Raw genomic sequence first — 14,632 nt, 5'->3', positions numbered from 1 at the left:
CTACTACTATTTTTTTTGTTTCAGAAATTATCGACCCTGGTCTAATAGGTATCGTTTCTATTGTTTCATAGATACCTAAGCTACGTTGATTTTAAACTCGTAGGTTTAAACATAGGTAGGTACTTACTAGGTACTATTTTGTAGCGTTTTTTTGCTAATCGTTTTTTTTTCAATAGCTTTTACTTGTCATAATACCTCATAGATAGGGAGGCGAGGTAGCTAAATGGCGTAATTATACGGCGCCGTCGAGACTTATCAAAATCGATAGATAAAATAATTTCGAAAAGAAAAGCTTCTATGGTAAAAACCATTTTAGCGGTGGGTTTGGCGTGTACGGATTTTCAAAAATGTAAAAAAAAATAGTTACTTGGGCATTCTCGAGCGCGTCAGATATTCATACTACGTATGCCCCAAGTGCCTCTGATAACAACGGTATACTAATCTGCCGGTTTGCGTGGTGGGGCTAGGCATATTAATTCGTCAAAAATGCACAAAAAAAAAATTTACTCGAGCGCGTCAGATTTTCGGAAGGGGTGTTAAGTAGGCCCCAAGGAAGCTCCTCTTAAAAAAACTGACGATTTCGGCGTGACGATAAGTTACGATGAATTTTTGAAAATGCAGAAAAAAAAGTCCTTTTGAAATACTCGAGCGCGTCAGATTTTCATAGGGGAGGTTTATCTCGGTCTCCTGAAAGCATATTTTCTTAATCTGACAAAAATGTTGGTGGGTTCTCTTAATCTGACCGAAAAAGGTTTGAGAGTTTCTTTTTTTTTAATTATCGTTATTTCATATCAATTTTTCTTAACACCCTCAGTTTTCGAGATATACTCAAAAAACCGGGAGTTTGAGTTTTTATGATGCTTCAAGTCAAAAAGTTTTAACTTTGGACAAAAATGTAAAGAGACCTTTTTTGTGTAAAATAAAATTACCTTTTTTGTTTATTCAAACTTTTTTTTTTGTAAAATGTATCGTTCGCGACATATATACTGCAACGCGTTTTTCGGAAGACGAAATGGCTCCTCCAGACTTCCGGTCACGCGGAAACCGGCAGATTTTGTATTTTTAGTAAGTTTTAGATTATATTCTTCAAAATAAAAATAAAAACAATCGCGCTCGAGAATGCCGGATTAACGTTTTTTTTTACAAGTTCGCGACCCTATAACTTGGCGGCGTCAAGGACTTATCGTCAGATTAGTTAATTTTAGTTAACACTAAAATCAACCCCCAATATCTTAATCTGACGCGCTCGAGTAGTTCAGACTATCGATTTTTTTTTACTAATCTGATCGTGCGTCACTACTTAAAGAGCTAAATAGTTAACAAGGTTGTTCTATTAGGTCTAAGGTATCTCTCATATCTTAAACTGCCACGCTCGAGTATTGCAGAAAATTCCCCTCTTCGCCTCCCTATCTATCATCTAAGCAAATAAAAACTCGATAATATATTAATTCCAAAATGTGTCATCTTTTCCATTGATTGATCTTCATCTTGATCTTCATAAAGTCTGTGTAATATCAAATTACACATGAGAATTAATTAAAATATACATAAGCTGCTGTTATATCTTTCTTATATTCCGTCTGTTTTCATGACTCCCTTCCTATTTTTGATAGGTACCTACTAAAATATTTATGAGATATTTTAATCGAAAAAATCCATAAAATGTTTCCGCATCTATAAAACAGCCACAAGCCACAACATAACGGACGTGATTCACGTCATTCCCTATTTACTCTCGAATCTCGATGAGGCAAAATTTATTGAGTCATATTATTTATCTTTATTATACTTTTATGTTCAACCGTACCGCAAGCTTTGTGTACAGAAAAAAACCGAAAATTCTATAGTAAAAATAAAACAACAAATGACTCGTATTTACAATATTTTTTACATTCATTTCAACATTTTACAGACTACTGGGAGCTCTTTTTTATTCGAGCAACGAACAGTTACATAAACTAACACGTAAATCTAAATCGTAATAAAAACGACCTGTGTTAGTTAATCTACTGGACCCGCTCTACACGGGAATGGCACACTAGAATCAATAAAATCCTGGTGTCCACAACATTGATACAAAGAAAATTGGTGGCAGTATCTGAAAGTGATATTCGTAGACAAGTACAAGCAACATTTTAGGCCGCTTCTTGATTTTATTATTGTTCAAAGGACGAATCGATCTTGTATGCCCTTTATAGCGGGTGAGAGTCTATAAATAAAGTTAGGTACAATATTCTGAAATTGACATTGCCCTGTTTTCTACTGCTATGCGTTAGTACTACCTAAATTTTTTACAATAACCGTAACGTCAGGCAAGGCTCATTAGGATGTTAAGGCTTAGGACTTAGGATAGAAATGTTTAGATATATCAATAAACAAAACATTAAAATTGTCGTTAATTTGACTGTATTCAAATAAAATATTGACCTTGCCTATTATGACCGGAATCATAATTGTACTCTTTACAAACAACAAATCGTGTGATAGTTATATTTATATTCTACAAATGTATAATTAGTTAGGTATAACAAAATTTTTCAAATTTCTCTCTTCTTTCATTTTTGTTACAAAAAAAAACCTCTTATAACATAATATGTATTTACCTATATATTGAAGGACTCTTCTGTAAGTCCTCAAAATATTTAGATACTTGTATATGAGCGCAAAATCAAAATCAAAAATTTTGATTATTTAATGATGTATTATACCTATTTTAATTACAAATGAAATTCGTGTAGTGTCGGAAAGTGTACAGTTAACTAATGATGAAATTCATGTAGTTTCTTGGCTTTAGGTACTCATATATCTCAATTACAAACTACTAAAATATCATGTTATTTCATTACTTTCACAGGAAATATATTTATATTTTATAGGACCTTTAAAGGACTTTTGTAGGATACAAAATTTGCAAATGTACAGAGACTTCGTCGCACTACGCTCAAGGCCTACTAATACTGAAATAAGCTATGAACTGTGTACAAGACAATATTATTACACAGATTGCAAATTCATACCAGTAAAGCAATACTATTTCAATGGTGTCTATTAGCAATTAAAAATTCCCAAACTATGTTACTTTGAGGCCGTTGTGCGTGTAACGTTATACAAAATTGAAAATAATAAAAAGTACAAATGTAGGGAAACCTTAACTATTTACATTAGGTACTACAAAAGATTAATTCGGTACATTCTTCATTTCAAAATTTACAAAGAACACTAAGCGGCGTTTAACTACTCCAGCAACACCTGATAAATCTACATAATATTATGTAGCTTAAAAAATAATATTCATAATAAACTAATACAACAATACACCCCGGTGATATAGGCAAGGGACTTGTTTATTATTAATTGGTAAGTATTCGTTATAATTGATTTATCTAAATCCAATCTTAAAAATTCCAACGAACCCATGCAGATATCTATTGCCGGCACTACACATAGGCCAACGCATTGGCAAGCGCGTTGGCACATGCACTTGTCTATGTGTAGAACGGGCGAAATGTGCACTGGCGGTAGGTATTTGAACATTGGCCGGCGCGCTTGCGAGCTTGCCGTGCGGTGTCGGCAACTTCAAAGGACACTTGTCGCAAGCTTGGCGCACCATCCACACATTGGCCGCGCGATCAGTTTGACTGTAGCAGCTATCAGGAGTGCACGTTTTTTCCTTGCGGCGAATTAACACCTAACTTGACAAAATGGCGAACAATATGAGTAACGAGGAAACATTTAAATTTCATAAGCGCGTTTGCAAGCGCACCGCCAGCGCGCTGGCGAATGCGCTGGCCTATGTGTAGAGGCGACATATGGTACAGTTCTTTCCTATCGAAAATATACATGCTGAACATTTTATAACTAAATCCACAATTTCTTAATCTATAAACTAATAATAAGCTCAGCTTTAATTATGCTCCATTATAATCCGCAGGGGTTCTGTAGACTAACAGAAATTATTCTATCTGTGCGTTCACATATGTAACTATATGTATTGTATATATAATAATTAATATAAATATATAACAAATCATAATATTTTATAACATATATAATACATATTAAATAATTTATCTAGTTCCAATGGTGAATCAACTTAATTTAAAGAGTTCACATTGAAACGGCCATTATTACGATACCACACATTTTCATCGCCTAAGAACATCAACATCGCAATACATCAATTCATTTATAACAAAAACAAACTATTTACACTATCATAAATACAGCTTAAAATATCAACAAATCAGATAAAGCTAGCACAAAAAGAAATGCCAAAGATGTTCGGAAAATAAATTTATACCTATACCACACCCCGGACACTCCATACAAAATTATCGTTTTGACAGTCACACTGTAGTGACTGCAAATCTGTGTGTTAACGCTTTATGGTTGGCACATTTGTGACTAGCGTAAAAAAAATTCGCGTTTTTCTGATGAAATACATCCATAAACAGCACAATATCTAACGAAATTTTCTACGAAAAACGATAATCACAAATCCAAAATAATAAAATTACTTTAAGTCAATTTGATTAATATTGTCAAACTTCGTTGCGTATCGTCCTTGCAGACAAATACGGACCATTTTCAGGCTGATCGTGCGGGGTGAGGTAAGTGTTTAATTTTTTCGGAAGGTGGAGAGTCTCCGTTCTGTAGCGTTTAGCTACTATTATGTATTCTGTGCCTATACCTAACACTCGTTAGACACAAAACAAAGTTAATTCAATTGTTTAAATTTTTCATTGAAAGTTAAATGATATGTCAAACTTTTTGATTAATGATATGTGATGTGACAATAATATTGAATTAATAAATGTAGTTTTATCTGAATTGTAGATATTTTAAAAAGTAACGCTATATAACATTTAGGTAACATTCAACGAAGAACTTTGGGAACTAGAACAACGTTTCACGAGAATGTGAGGCGCGGTCAAAACTGGGGGGATATATTGGCCGGCTTGTGAGTTCTGTGCATTCGGATACGCCGACCTCTGTCCCACCACCACTATCCGTTGAAAACTGTTCAACTTCATCATCAGTGGAATCTGCGTCGTCCTCCGCAAACACAGAATCCGCTCCCACTGACACAAGATCACTTTCTATTGCGAACGACGGTCCAACACTACCGACTGAAGCAAGGGGAGCAAGTCTCTCGCTTGGACAGGGCGAGAGACGTCGCTCCTGAAGCGCGCACACTACAGAAGATCCACGCCTTTCTAAATAGGAACTCCCTGAACTAGAACAAGTAGCTGAACTAAGTCGGCGATCGCGATGTCCTCCGGAAAAGCGCCTTTCACCGAACCTTAACGCAGATCCAGGTAATGAATCTCCCCGTAATGTAGATAGACGACGTGGTGGTGCCAGTAAACTACCATAACCTCCACCATATGATGAAAATCGCGCAGTCCGGGGCCACGATGGATCGTCACCTATGGAAGGCCGGGACCGAGCTCTTTCTGACAGCGCTTCTTCAATCGCCGCGTTGAGTTGCCTTTCTTCTTCAACGGCCTGTTCCTCTGCAACAACTGCTTCAGCTAACTCAACTAACTTCGGATCATTTAATGCCTTTACTGATTTACTACGACTTTTGTAAACTATAAGAAAGACCATTAGTGCGAAAAAGCCGCCTAACGTAGCGGCTATTCGCACGCCCGTCATGACGTCGTAAGTGGCATAAAACTCGATGCGCACTCGATCCCGTTCAGCTTGGGAACTGTCAGTGGAATTCTCCGCAGCACCTGTCTCTCCTCCAGCCCATCCATCTCGATTCTCCATCGTGTGGTCAAGTGTTCATTGCCTGCAAAAATGGAAATGTACATATAAGTCCACTTATATCTCACCCGCAATTGTCTAATGGTCAAAAACATGAAGCTTTTAGATAATAAAAATTATACAGATAAGAGCTACGCACTAACTACGGGCACTCATGAAACGACATTATAAGTATGTTACAATATTGGCTCTAATTTTTCAGGACTGGCATTGTGTATTATTTTCCATTAAATGTATTTTTACTATACTAACGACGCGAAGGAGATCGCACAACAATGTTGTCTCTAGACGATTTCCGTTTTCCAGTTACCACATAGCTCCGACCAACCGACGTATCTAGGACGCAGAATATCTCATAATATTTTGCTTTGGTTGTAATGATAGCTTTAGGAATATGTATTTAATACTAAATTCGAATCATTTCATAATAGTCTCAAAACTGAGGCGACTTACATTTTTTTTATACTTAAGTAACAATAACGCAAAACATAAATCTTGGCCAGTTCAATGTAACTTATAATTTTGAAAAGTTGAGATTATGCATATTTATATTGTAGTCGTCATTAACATTCATGTTTCAGGGAAACTTATAAATAGACAAGAGACAAGAGTCATTTACATCGTATTCCGGAAAATGTTAAGGAATTTTTAAATAATTTCTGTTTCAGGGGCAAAACAGAAATTACATTTTGCTTAGATAATGGAAACGTTTTGGCTCAGTTCACAGGATTATCGATTTATTATTGCGATCATAATAATCGAACATTAATGCGTATGTGCTATTTTTGAACATAGTCCTAAATGTTTTATTGATACGGATTTAACTTATTTATACGTATGAGGCATTGTTCGAGGTTGATAAAGAAAATTTATTGAAATATTTTATATAAATAGAGTAACAAAGTTTATATATGTTATGCTACTGGTAGGTATTATTACTACGTTGATATAGCGCGTCTGCAGAACGTCGCGTCGTGTTGGTCATCACGTCATTATTATTCACGTTTGACTTAAAAGTATTTTTAACCCCTGTATTGTTCAAATAAGTACCTGGGTAGGTAATTACGGAGATTTGAGCTTTAAGATATACATGTGTTATATACTCGGTGAAGATAAGTTCGTTTACCGCCAACAAATAGTTAAGTAAGTAGGCATTTCAAAAAGGCGTTTAAAATACACGACCAAAAAAGGTCTTAGGTTTATTCTAAAGATTTACAACAACAACTCGTTAACTGAAAGAACAAGATTACATGTATCGTATCTTTCTGTTCAAACATCCTGTAATATTGTGATATTATGCTTTTACTTATACGGTGTGCCAGGGTGTGCCGTATACCGATTTTGAAAGAACTCGAAACTGTCTGTATCCTTCGCTACTTGACGTGCGCTACCAAAACGATTCATATGACATACATAAAGTAGGTACATTAAATCGATAATACATTTTAGATAATATCCCACATAGGGGCTACAATTATAAAACTGGATCAGGGTAATAATGAGGAAAATTTTTGTAGAGCATAGACGAGGTGAGCTGTGAGCAGTTTAACTTAACATTACATAGCTTCCTACATAGTGATTATAAATCAACGTAACAAATGGTGGATTCAGTTATTACGACTTGTGGCAGAGTTAATTAGGACGCCGTTGTGTGCACGATTTGGCTGTATTCTATACCTACATTATACACAAATATTAATTCCTGCAATTTGAGAGACGATTAATGCTCTATTTTGTGATTTTGGGAGATATGTAATTTTTGGATTGAATGTAAAATAATGCAATTTGTCGATATTGGAATTTAAAAAAAGGACCTGGCGCTATTTTTTTTTAAGTGCCTACTACCTAATAGGTATGTAACTTAAATGTTAAAACCAATTGATCATTATGGCCAAAATTTTAAATTTCGTCCGTCAAGAGCAAAAAATAAAATATTTATCAGTTGTTCCGCTTTTATATAAAACCACAGCCAGCTGGTTAGAAAACAACGAACTTTTCTCGCAGTTATTTGAATTCATCCTAGCGTATATATACCACCAAATACCTACTATTAGCTTTGATTGTTCGACGTACCTATATTGAGAAAAAATTGTTGCAAAACGAACGATGTATTTAACATTTAATACAATTTAGAAATTTACCTTGTAAATATTATTACATAAATTACTAATGAAACACTCAAAAGTTATCATCATAGAGTCGTCAGGGTATTTTAGTCTCTTCAATTAACAACAATCTTTCCATCTTTTACCATTATTTTCACAATATAAAAAACCATGGCGTGTTAATATTTTGGCTTCTCCAGTCATAACTGACGAAATATATTTATATATGGGATGCCCTATTTCTTGTTATAGGTAAATTTGAGTCAAAAAATTCGAAGTTTCATGACCTGAATTTTGATCAACCGGGCTCGCGTGGTTTGCTAACGTACACCGATAACTTATGTATCGGTATCTAAATTTTATAAATTTTGCGCGTATACCAACTAGGTATACTACATTGCTACTAAATATTTTTATTATAATTCCCTATTTCGCTATATACCTAATCAGAACGGATTACTTTTAGTTAATGCGACTTCCAAATTCGAGCAACGTTTACACGTAAAATTGCATTAGAAATAAACACTGAAATACGTTATTTTCCCATATAAGGGTTTTCTTCAATAGGTACTTATGTTTTATGTAAATAACATACCAACGCTATTAATAATAATAATAGTTACACTAGTTAAACTAAAAAAATACATGAAAGTACATACCTTTTAAGCAAAAAATACATTCAAACAATTTCATGCGCGATGTACTGAGCGGAAATTTTTATCTTCGTAAAAACATCAATCAAAACAAAAACAATCATATGTTTAATGGTTTTTAAGTACATTTATAAATCAAACAACATTGCTTTGGTGGAGAGACTATAAACAGCATGCTCTGGGCACAAACATGTGAAGAACACAATGCAACTAAATATAGAATGCAGATAAAGTGAACTGTTGATGAAGGACTTGCAGGGTATTTCGGCATCTTGAAATAACTGTAAAAGCATCATGTCCTAGATAACAAAAAAAAAAATTTTTCAATTTAGTTAGGTAGGTACTTATATCGTCGCTAAAAATCATGATATTGAAAAATGTCGCTAGAAATAATACTTCGGACATATTTTATAGATATTTTTTAATTTATAGGTACCTAGATAAAAGTTAAACAAATTAGAAGTTAACTATTTTTTTTTTTGATCCTTTGATAGAATCGCGTAGTAGGTAGTCGTAGCAAGTAGGTAGGTACTTAGTTAGGTAGTTATTCTCTTGGGAACATTCAATCGAAATTACCAGATTATAGGTAATATTAATTTAATTTTTAAATAATATAAAAAAAACATAAAATAATGAAATAAGCTTCTTTATATACTTACACAGTTGATAAATAAAAAAAAAGTATAAGCAACAAGCTACAAAATCATTCTTCATTCAAAGTTCAAACTACACAATCATTCATAATCATGACAAAGCAAGAAAACAAGCGAGTTAATTGTTAGCAGAAATAACAAACATAAATATACAAATAGAAAAGCAGATGAAGAATCCACGCAAAGGTATTTACCACTTGAAAAGCATAATCCGTACACCGCAACAATTGACAAATGCTCTAAATGACGACGATTTATTATGTTCATGTCCTTGGTATTTTTATATAGTATTTTCGACACTTACACATTTGTATTTTAACACAAGATATTTTTTTAAATTATTTGACCGCGCGCTATTAATTCTTACATTATATGTAATGAATATTTCGTAGCCACAAGAAAAGGTGTTCATTGAAGTAATACATATTGGAAAAAGCTATTCATTTTAGTCTTTATTATTACAATATCGAATACTTTAACATTTCTAAATTATATAAAATATGGTTTTAAGAACGAATCACCAATAAAAATTATTTTCACATCGTATTGTTGAACCACCACCTTACATCCATTGAAAATTTGACACTGATCCACATTATTATTTTTTAACTGTGCCAATGTAATTTTTATGTCAAATATTGACAAATTTATTTTCGTTTCGGGCAATTGAATATTATTTTCTTTGTAATGTAAATTCTTCTTTTAAATTTACCTATTTCATTTCATTTCAATGTAAAGATCTGAAATGTAATTTATATGTTTTAGAGGATGAATAAGGTTTTTTTATTATATTTTAGTGTCTGTATATACTAATTACCAGATGAAATCTTTTTTTCCATCAATAATAGTTTTCGATGCCATGCTCATTCTATAATTACTACAAACATATTTATTAGTTATATTACTACAAATATATATTGTCTCTGTTATAATAATGGAAATAGATTTCAAATCGCACTTATAAAATAACAAAGCTTTATTTCAGATTCTGCTGACTTCGACATCTGTTCTGAATTGACATTTGACACAATATTTTGATTTTTCTTGACAAATGACAATTGACATATTTATTTGACCAATAGGATAGTTATTTTTCGTTAAAAAATTATTTCTGTGATTATTTTTGATTTATTTAGTATAATTCGATTATAAAGAAGTTTACCTATTTTATAATATAGTAAGGTAATTCTATGGCAATCTTGAGAATGAGATTGACTAAGATAAACATGTTTTAGGTATTTGAAATTGGTAATTTTTCATTTACAGTAACCTAAGAATGTCCGAAGAATGGAAAAAATTTGTAAAAGATCCGCGAATAATATGCAAGTACGGCGAAAAATGCTATCAGAAAAACCCAGACCATCATAAGACGTATAAGCACCCTCCTCAGCTCAAAGCAAAAGGCAACAAAGATAAACGAACACAAAATCGCTTTAAACCCTACAATAAGAAAAAAAATACATGTAATCAAACAACGGATAGCAAAAATACAAATTCAGTTGTAAATACTCCACATAATGAAGAAAGTGATGATGATGTTCCAGAAACAACAATAACAGTTCATAAACCTGATGATATTATTGAGAATTTAATTGAAATAGATGCAAGTGTTGGGTATTTTAATAAAGAAACTGATAATGCAGTTTACAAAGAATGTTTCAAAGTGGAAATGCCAGCAGATTTCTTCAAATTTTTTGAATGTTTGAATGAAGAATCATCTTCTGTTGAGCACTTAATGGCTAGTGTAAATTTAGAAATGATAGGACCTTTTGATTTGTTGTTAGGAAAGTTGCCTAAGCTTGACAATAAAGATCTATATTTGGTGCATTGGCGGTTTTTCTATGATGTTCCTGAATTTCAGGTATAAATTAATATTTGTAAATAAATATTTGGCTTCAATATTATCTCAGTAAATTTTGCTACAACTGACGCTGTTGAAAATGCATAAATAATAAACATGAATCAATTTCATTAGCCCCTGTTTATTTTGAACGTAATAATAATAATTCCACATACCTACTTACTACCCACCAAAATAATTAGATTAAATGAAGAACACATTTTTATTTCATTCACAGGCTGTCCTTAAAAAGAAAGGAAAAAGTGAATTACATATTGGTTATTACAGGGATGACCCAAAGGAAAAACCTGTTTTTTTAGCAAAAAATGATAGTTCTAAAGATTATACTATAACTCCAGTTGCTGAAAACATTTTCAGTGCTGTTTAGTAAGTAAGATGATTATTGAAAAATCAGGTAAATTCTTAAGCAAAAAAGTTTTATAATGAACACATTTAAAATTTAATTACAGTTGGTTTTTACAAAATGAAAAGAAGTCTTCACCCTTCATATCAGTGGCATGTCAAAAATTATCTGAAAAAGTGAAAAAATGGGCTGAGAGCAACAATTATTCCATAGGAGAGTATGACAAAAAGAAAAGACTAAAAGAAATAGTTTGTAAAACATTTCATGGAGCTGGTATTGTTGTGCCTTATGAAAAGAAAACTCAACTCGGTTATAGGAAATTAGTTGAAACTGATGGTAAAATATTATTTTAATATAATAACTTAATGTATCCTATCCACATACTTAACCATAGTTAACACTCATTTTTTATTTTAGTGAACATAAAGAAACTGTTTAAAAAACTTGAAGATGCATCAACAGAATCTGAGAGAAGTCAAATTTTATCTGACCTTCAGCCCGTAATAACATATTCCAGTATAGCTGTTGATGAATGTGACTTTGGAACAGGCCTTGAAGCGGGAATAGCCTTGTTTTGTTCAGGACATAAAGAGTTTAATAATAGTGCCCTAACTCTGCTAAATACTACATACTCATTGTTGAAAAGGGATGAATTTGGGGAAATAATTCAGGTAGGTCTCTTACTATGATTTACTAAGTCATCTGAGGGACACAGTTGAATTCTGATTGTTGTTCTACTATATTATATTCTTTGATCTGACAAAATTTTATAGTTATTTGCATGTTAATGTACAGGCAAAGACGCGGGCAGAAAGCTAGTGTTGTCTATATTATGTTTCTGTTAAAGTACATTATCACCTTTTTTACACAATGATGTGATATTGCCTTGATATTCCCTTTTTTTCAGATGCATATGAAGTATCGACGTAAGGGCCCTCATATGGCCTTATGGGGGCAAAAAATGTAAAAATTGTATTATTTTAGTTTATTCAATTATATTTAATTTAAAAAGGAAACTCAAGAACATTTAATGCTTAAAGAGAATAGGACAAGTTTTAATCACTCAAAGAGATTAAAAGCAGAATTTTAATAATAATTTTGTATGAATGGAAATGTAATAGTTTGACTGTGTTACATATGGACAGGTATTTATTTCTATCTAATATTTAAAGGGTTGTGACAGTCTACAAATTCATGTTTATGGCCTGCGCAGACGAGGGATTTTAGTCCGCGGATTTTTTTGTCCGCTAAAATAGATCACTTACAACTGTATCATAAAACACAAAAGAGGCATTAAAAGTATCGCTTACAAAAAGACCCCCGAATAAGCGCGGACAGGCGACAGCGGAACGGACTAAAGTATGGAGTCCCCGAAAACAATAGAACACGTGTGACTAGTCACTAGGCGAAGCAACGCACACGGCGGACATAAGTCCGCATTGTAACCTGTCAATATTCGCTTCCATAGCGTGCTTTTCTGTACACGCCGTGTGCGTTGAGTTCGCGGTAAATCCGCGGCGGAGTTATTGTTCGCGTAGTGTACTTTTTTATCCGCAATGAAGAAAATACCGTCGTCTGCGCAGGCCATTAATTAACCGACTTCAAAAAAAAGGAGGAGGTTATCAATTCGGCCGGTATGTTTTTTTTTATGTATACAGGGTTACTTGTAAAACACCAGCAACCTCGCAGGACAAGATAGCTAACATCATAAGTAACAACATTTGTTCTACGACTTTTGATAATTTGTTAGATTTTATTTTCATACAAAAATAAATATTCATTTAATTTTCCATTTGAATATTATAAACTCTACGCTTCCCAAAAATTACGTAAACAAAAAGCGAACGAGAGGGGGAAGGGGGCGTCGCGTCGTCCATCCGATAATGAATAGAACATAGACTTACAAATGTTATAGTTCAGGATACATCGCCCATTTTTGCAAGTGACTACTATCAAGCTAATTTTCCGTTTGTAGCTTTATTTTGATGAGACGCCCAATAATTCCGTGTACGAAAGTCTCGATTGTGGTAGCTAACAGAGATAACAAGGATAAAAATTTTTGATTTGATGGTTCTCAAATATTTATTACTAACTGAATTTTTTTTTGTTCAATCTCAAGATAATTACTTAAATTATTCGAAAAAATATTTGTCCTACAAAATCTATGGTTGGTTCAAAGAGTCCCCCTTTCCAAAGTGTATCGATAACGAGGTCATCATAAATGATTACTAACAAGCTGATTTTTTTGTTTTCACTTAGTTAATGTTTATATAATTCAACAGACATATTGTCCTACAAATTGCGTAATAAATATTTGAGAACCATAAAATCAAAATTTTTTATCCTTGTTATCTCTGTTAGCTACCACAATCGAGAGTTTCGTACACGAAATTATTCGGTGTCTCATCAAAATAAAGCTACAAACGGAAAATCAGCTTGATAGTAGTCACTTGCAAAAATGGGCGATGTATCCTGAACTATTAGGATAGTACAATAAAAGATTAAAAAATCATTTAAAAATAATTTACTGCGCTTTGCCAAAAGTCGTAGAACAAATGTTGTTACTTATGATGTTAGCTATCTTGTCCTGCGAGGTTGCTGGTGTTTTACAAGTAACCCTGTATATGTTACCGGAAATGTATGAAATCAAGGAATTGTATACAAATCCTAGGAAGATTATACATTTCCTAGGATATGCATGCATTAAGGCGCTGCCCTGAGCAAGCATTTCATTCCACTCACACACACACGCCGCGCCACAGTTTAGGAAATGTATAGATTTCCTAGGAAATGTGTATAAAATAATTTATTTCACACATTTCCGTACGATTTTAGGAATTATATACATTTCCTAGGAATTATATACAATGACGGATTACATACATTTCCGGTAACATATACACCGATTACTCCGAGATTTCTGAACCGATTTACGTGATTTCTTGACCGATTTACGAAATAAAAACTTATTCGGATAGGCCCAGTAGTTTTTATTTTATGAGCATTTTTGTCTGTGCAAGTTTGAAGTCGGTTGTTTTTAACGCAGTTGACTTGTTATGTTGCTTCATAATTTTGTTAGATACTAAGATCATTCATTATTGTTAGTTGTTACGAATGTAATGTAAAAGAGATAAATAAAATACTTTTTCTGAACAATGTCTATATTTACCTTCTTCAATAGTAAATGTGTTTAACAAAAATAATGTTCTCAAAACAAGACGTCTTATTAAATAGTTTTAACAAAA

General features: G+C 33.0%; 2 protein-coding genes across 5 annotated transcripts; one reads left to right on the top strand and one right to left on the bottom strand.

Annotated features, from left to right (window-relative positions):
- Window positions 1-4,593: 4,593 nt before the first annotated feature.
- LOC123691661 lies at window positions 4,594-9,768 on the bottom strand. 2 transcript variants are annotated; one of them, XM_045636170.1, is made up of 2 exons: window positions 9,378-9,768; window positions 4,594-5,797 (listed from the first exon to the last, which is right to left on the bottom strand). In XM_045636170.1, exon 2 carries the CDS (start codon window positions 5,773-5,775, stop codon window positions 4,897-4,899), a length of 879 nt encoding a protein of 292 aa, XP_045492126.1. In that variant the 5' UTR covers window positions 5,776-5,797; window positions 9,378-9,768; the 3' UTR covers window positions 4,594-4,896. The 2 variants fall into 2 exon arrangements, with proteins under 2 accessions (XP_045492126.1, XP_045492127.1); XM_045636171.1 differs by lacking the exon at window positions 9,378-9,768 and adding an exon at window positions 8,537-9,366.
- On the top strand, window positions 7,335-13,077 carry LOC123691660 (histone PARylation factor 1). 3 transcript variants are annotated; one of them, XM_045636168.1, is made up of 6 exons: window positions 7,335-7,624; window positions 10,450-11,044; window positions 11,262-11,410; window positions 11,494-11,723; window positions 11,805-12,058; window positions 12,295-13,077. In XM_045636168.1, the coding sequence occupies exons 2-6, from the start codon at window positions 10,460-10,462 to the stop codon at window positions 12,352-12,354; spliced, it is 1,278 nt and encodes a 425-aa protein (XP_045492124.1). In that variant the 5' UTR covers window positions 7,335-7,624; window positions 10,450-10,459; the 3' UTR covers window positions 12,355-13,077. The 3 variants fall into 3 exon arrangements, with proteins under 3 accessions (XP_045492124.1, XP_045492125.1, XP_045492123.1); XM_045636169.1 differs by lacking the exon at window positions 7,335-7,624 and adding an exon at window positions 9,350-9,369; XM_045636167.1 differs by lacking the exon at window positions 7,335-7,624 and adding an exon at window positions 10,209-10,365.
- Window positions 13,078-14,632: the final 1,555 nt, after the last annotated feature.

This window comes from Colias croceus, chromosome 5 (genome assembly GCF_905220415.1).
Source record: "Colias croceus chromosome 5, ilColCroc2.1".
NCBI lineage: Eukaryota > Metazoa > Arthropoda > Insecta > Lepidoptera > Pieridae > Colias > Colias croceus.
This window is presented reverse-complemented; position numbering and strand designations above follow the sequence as displayed.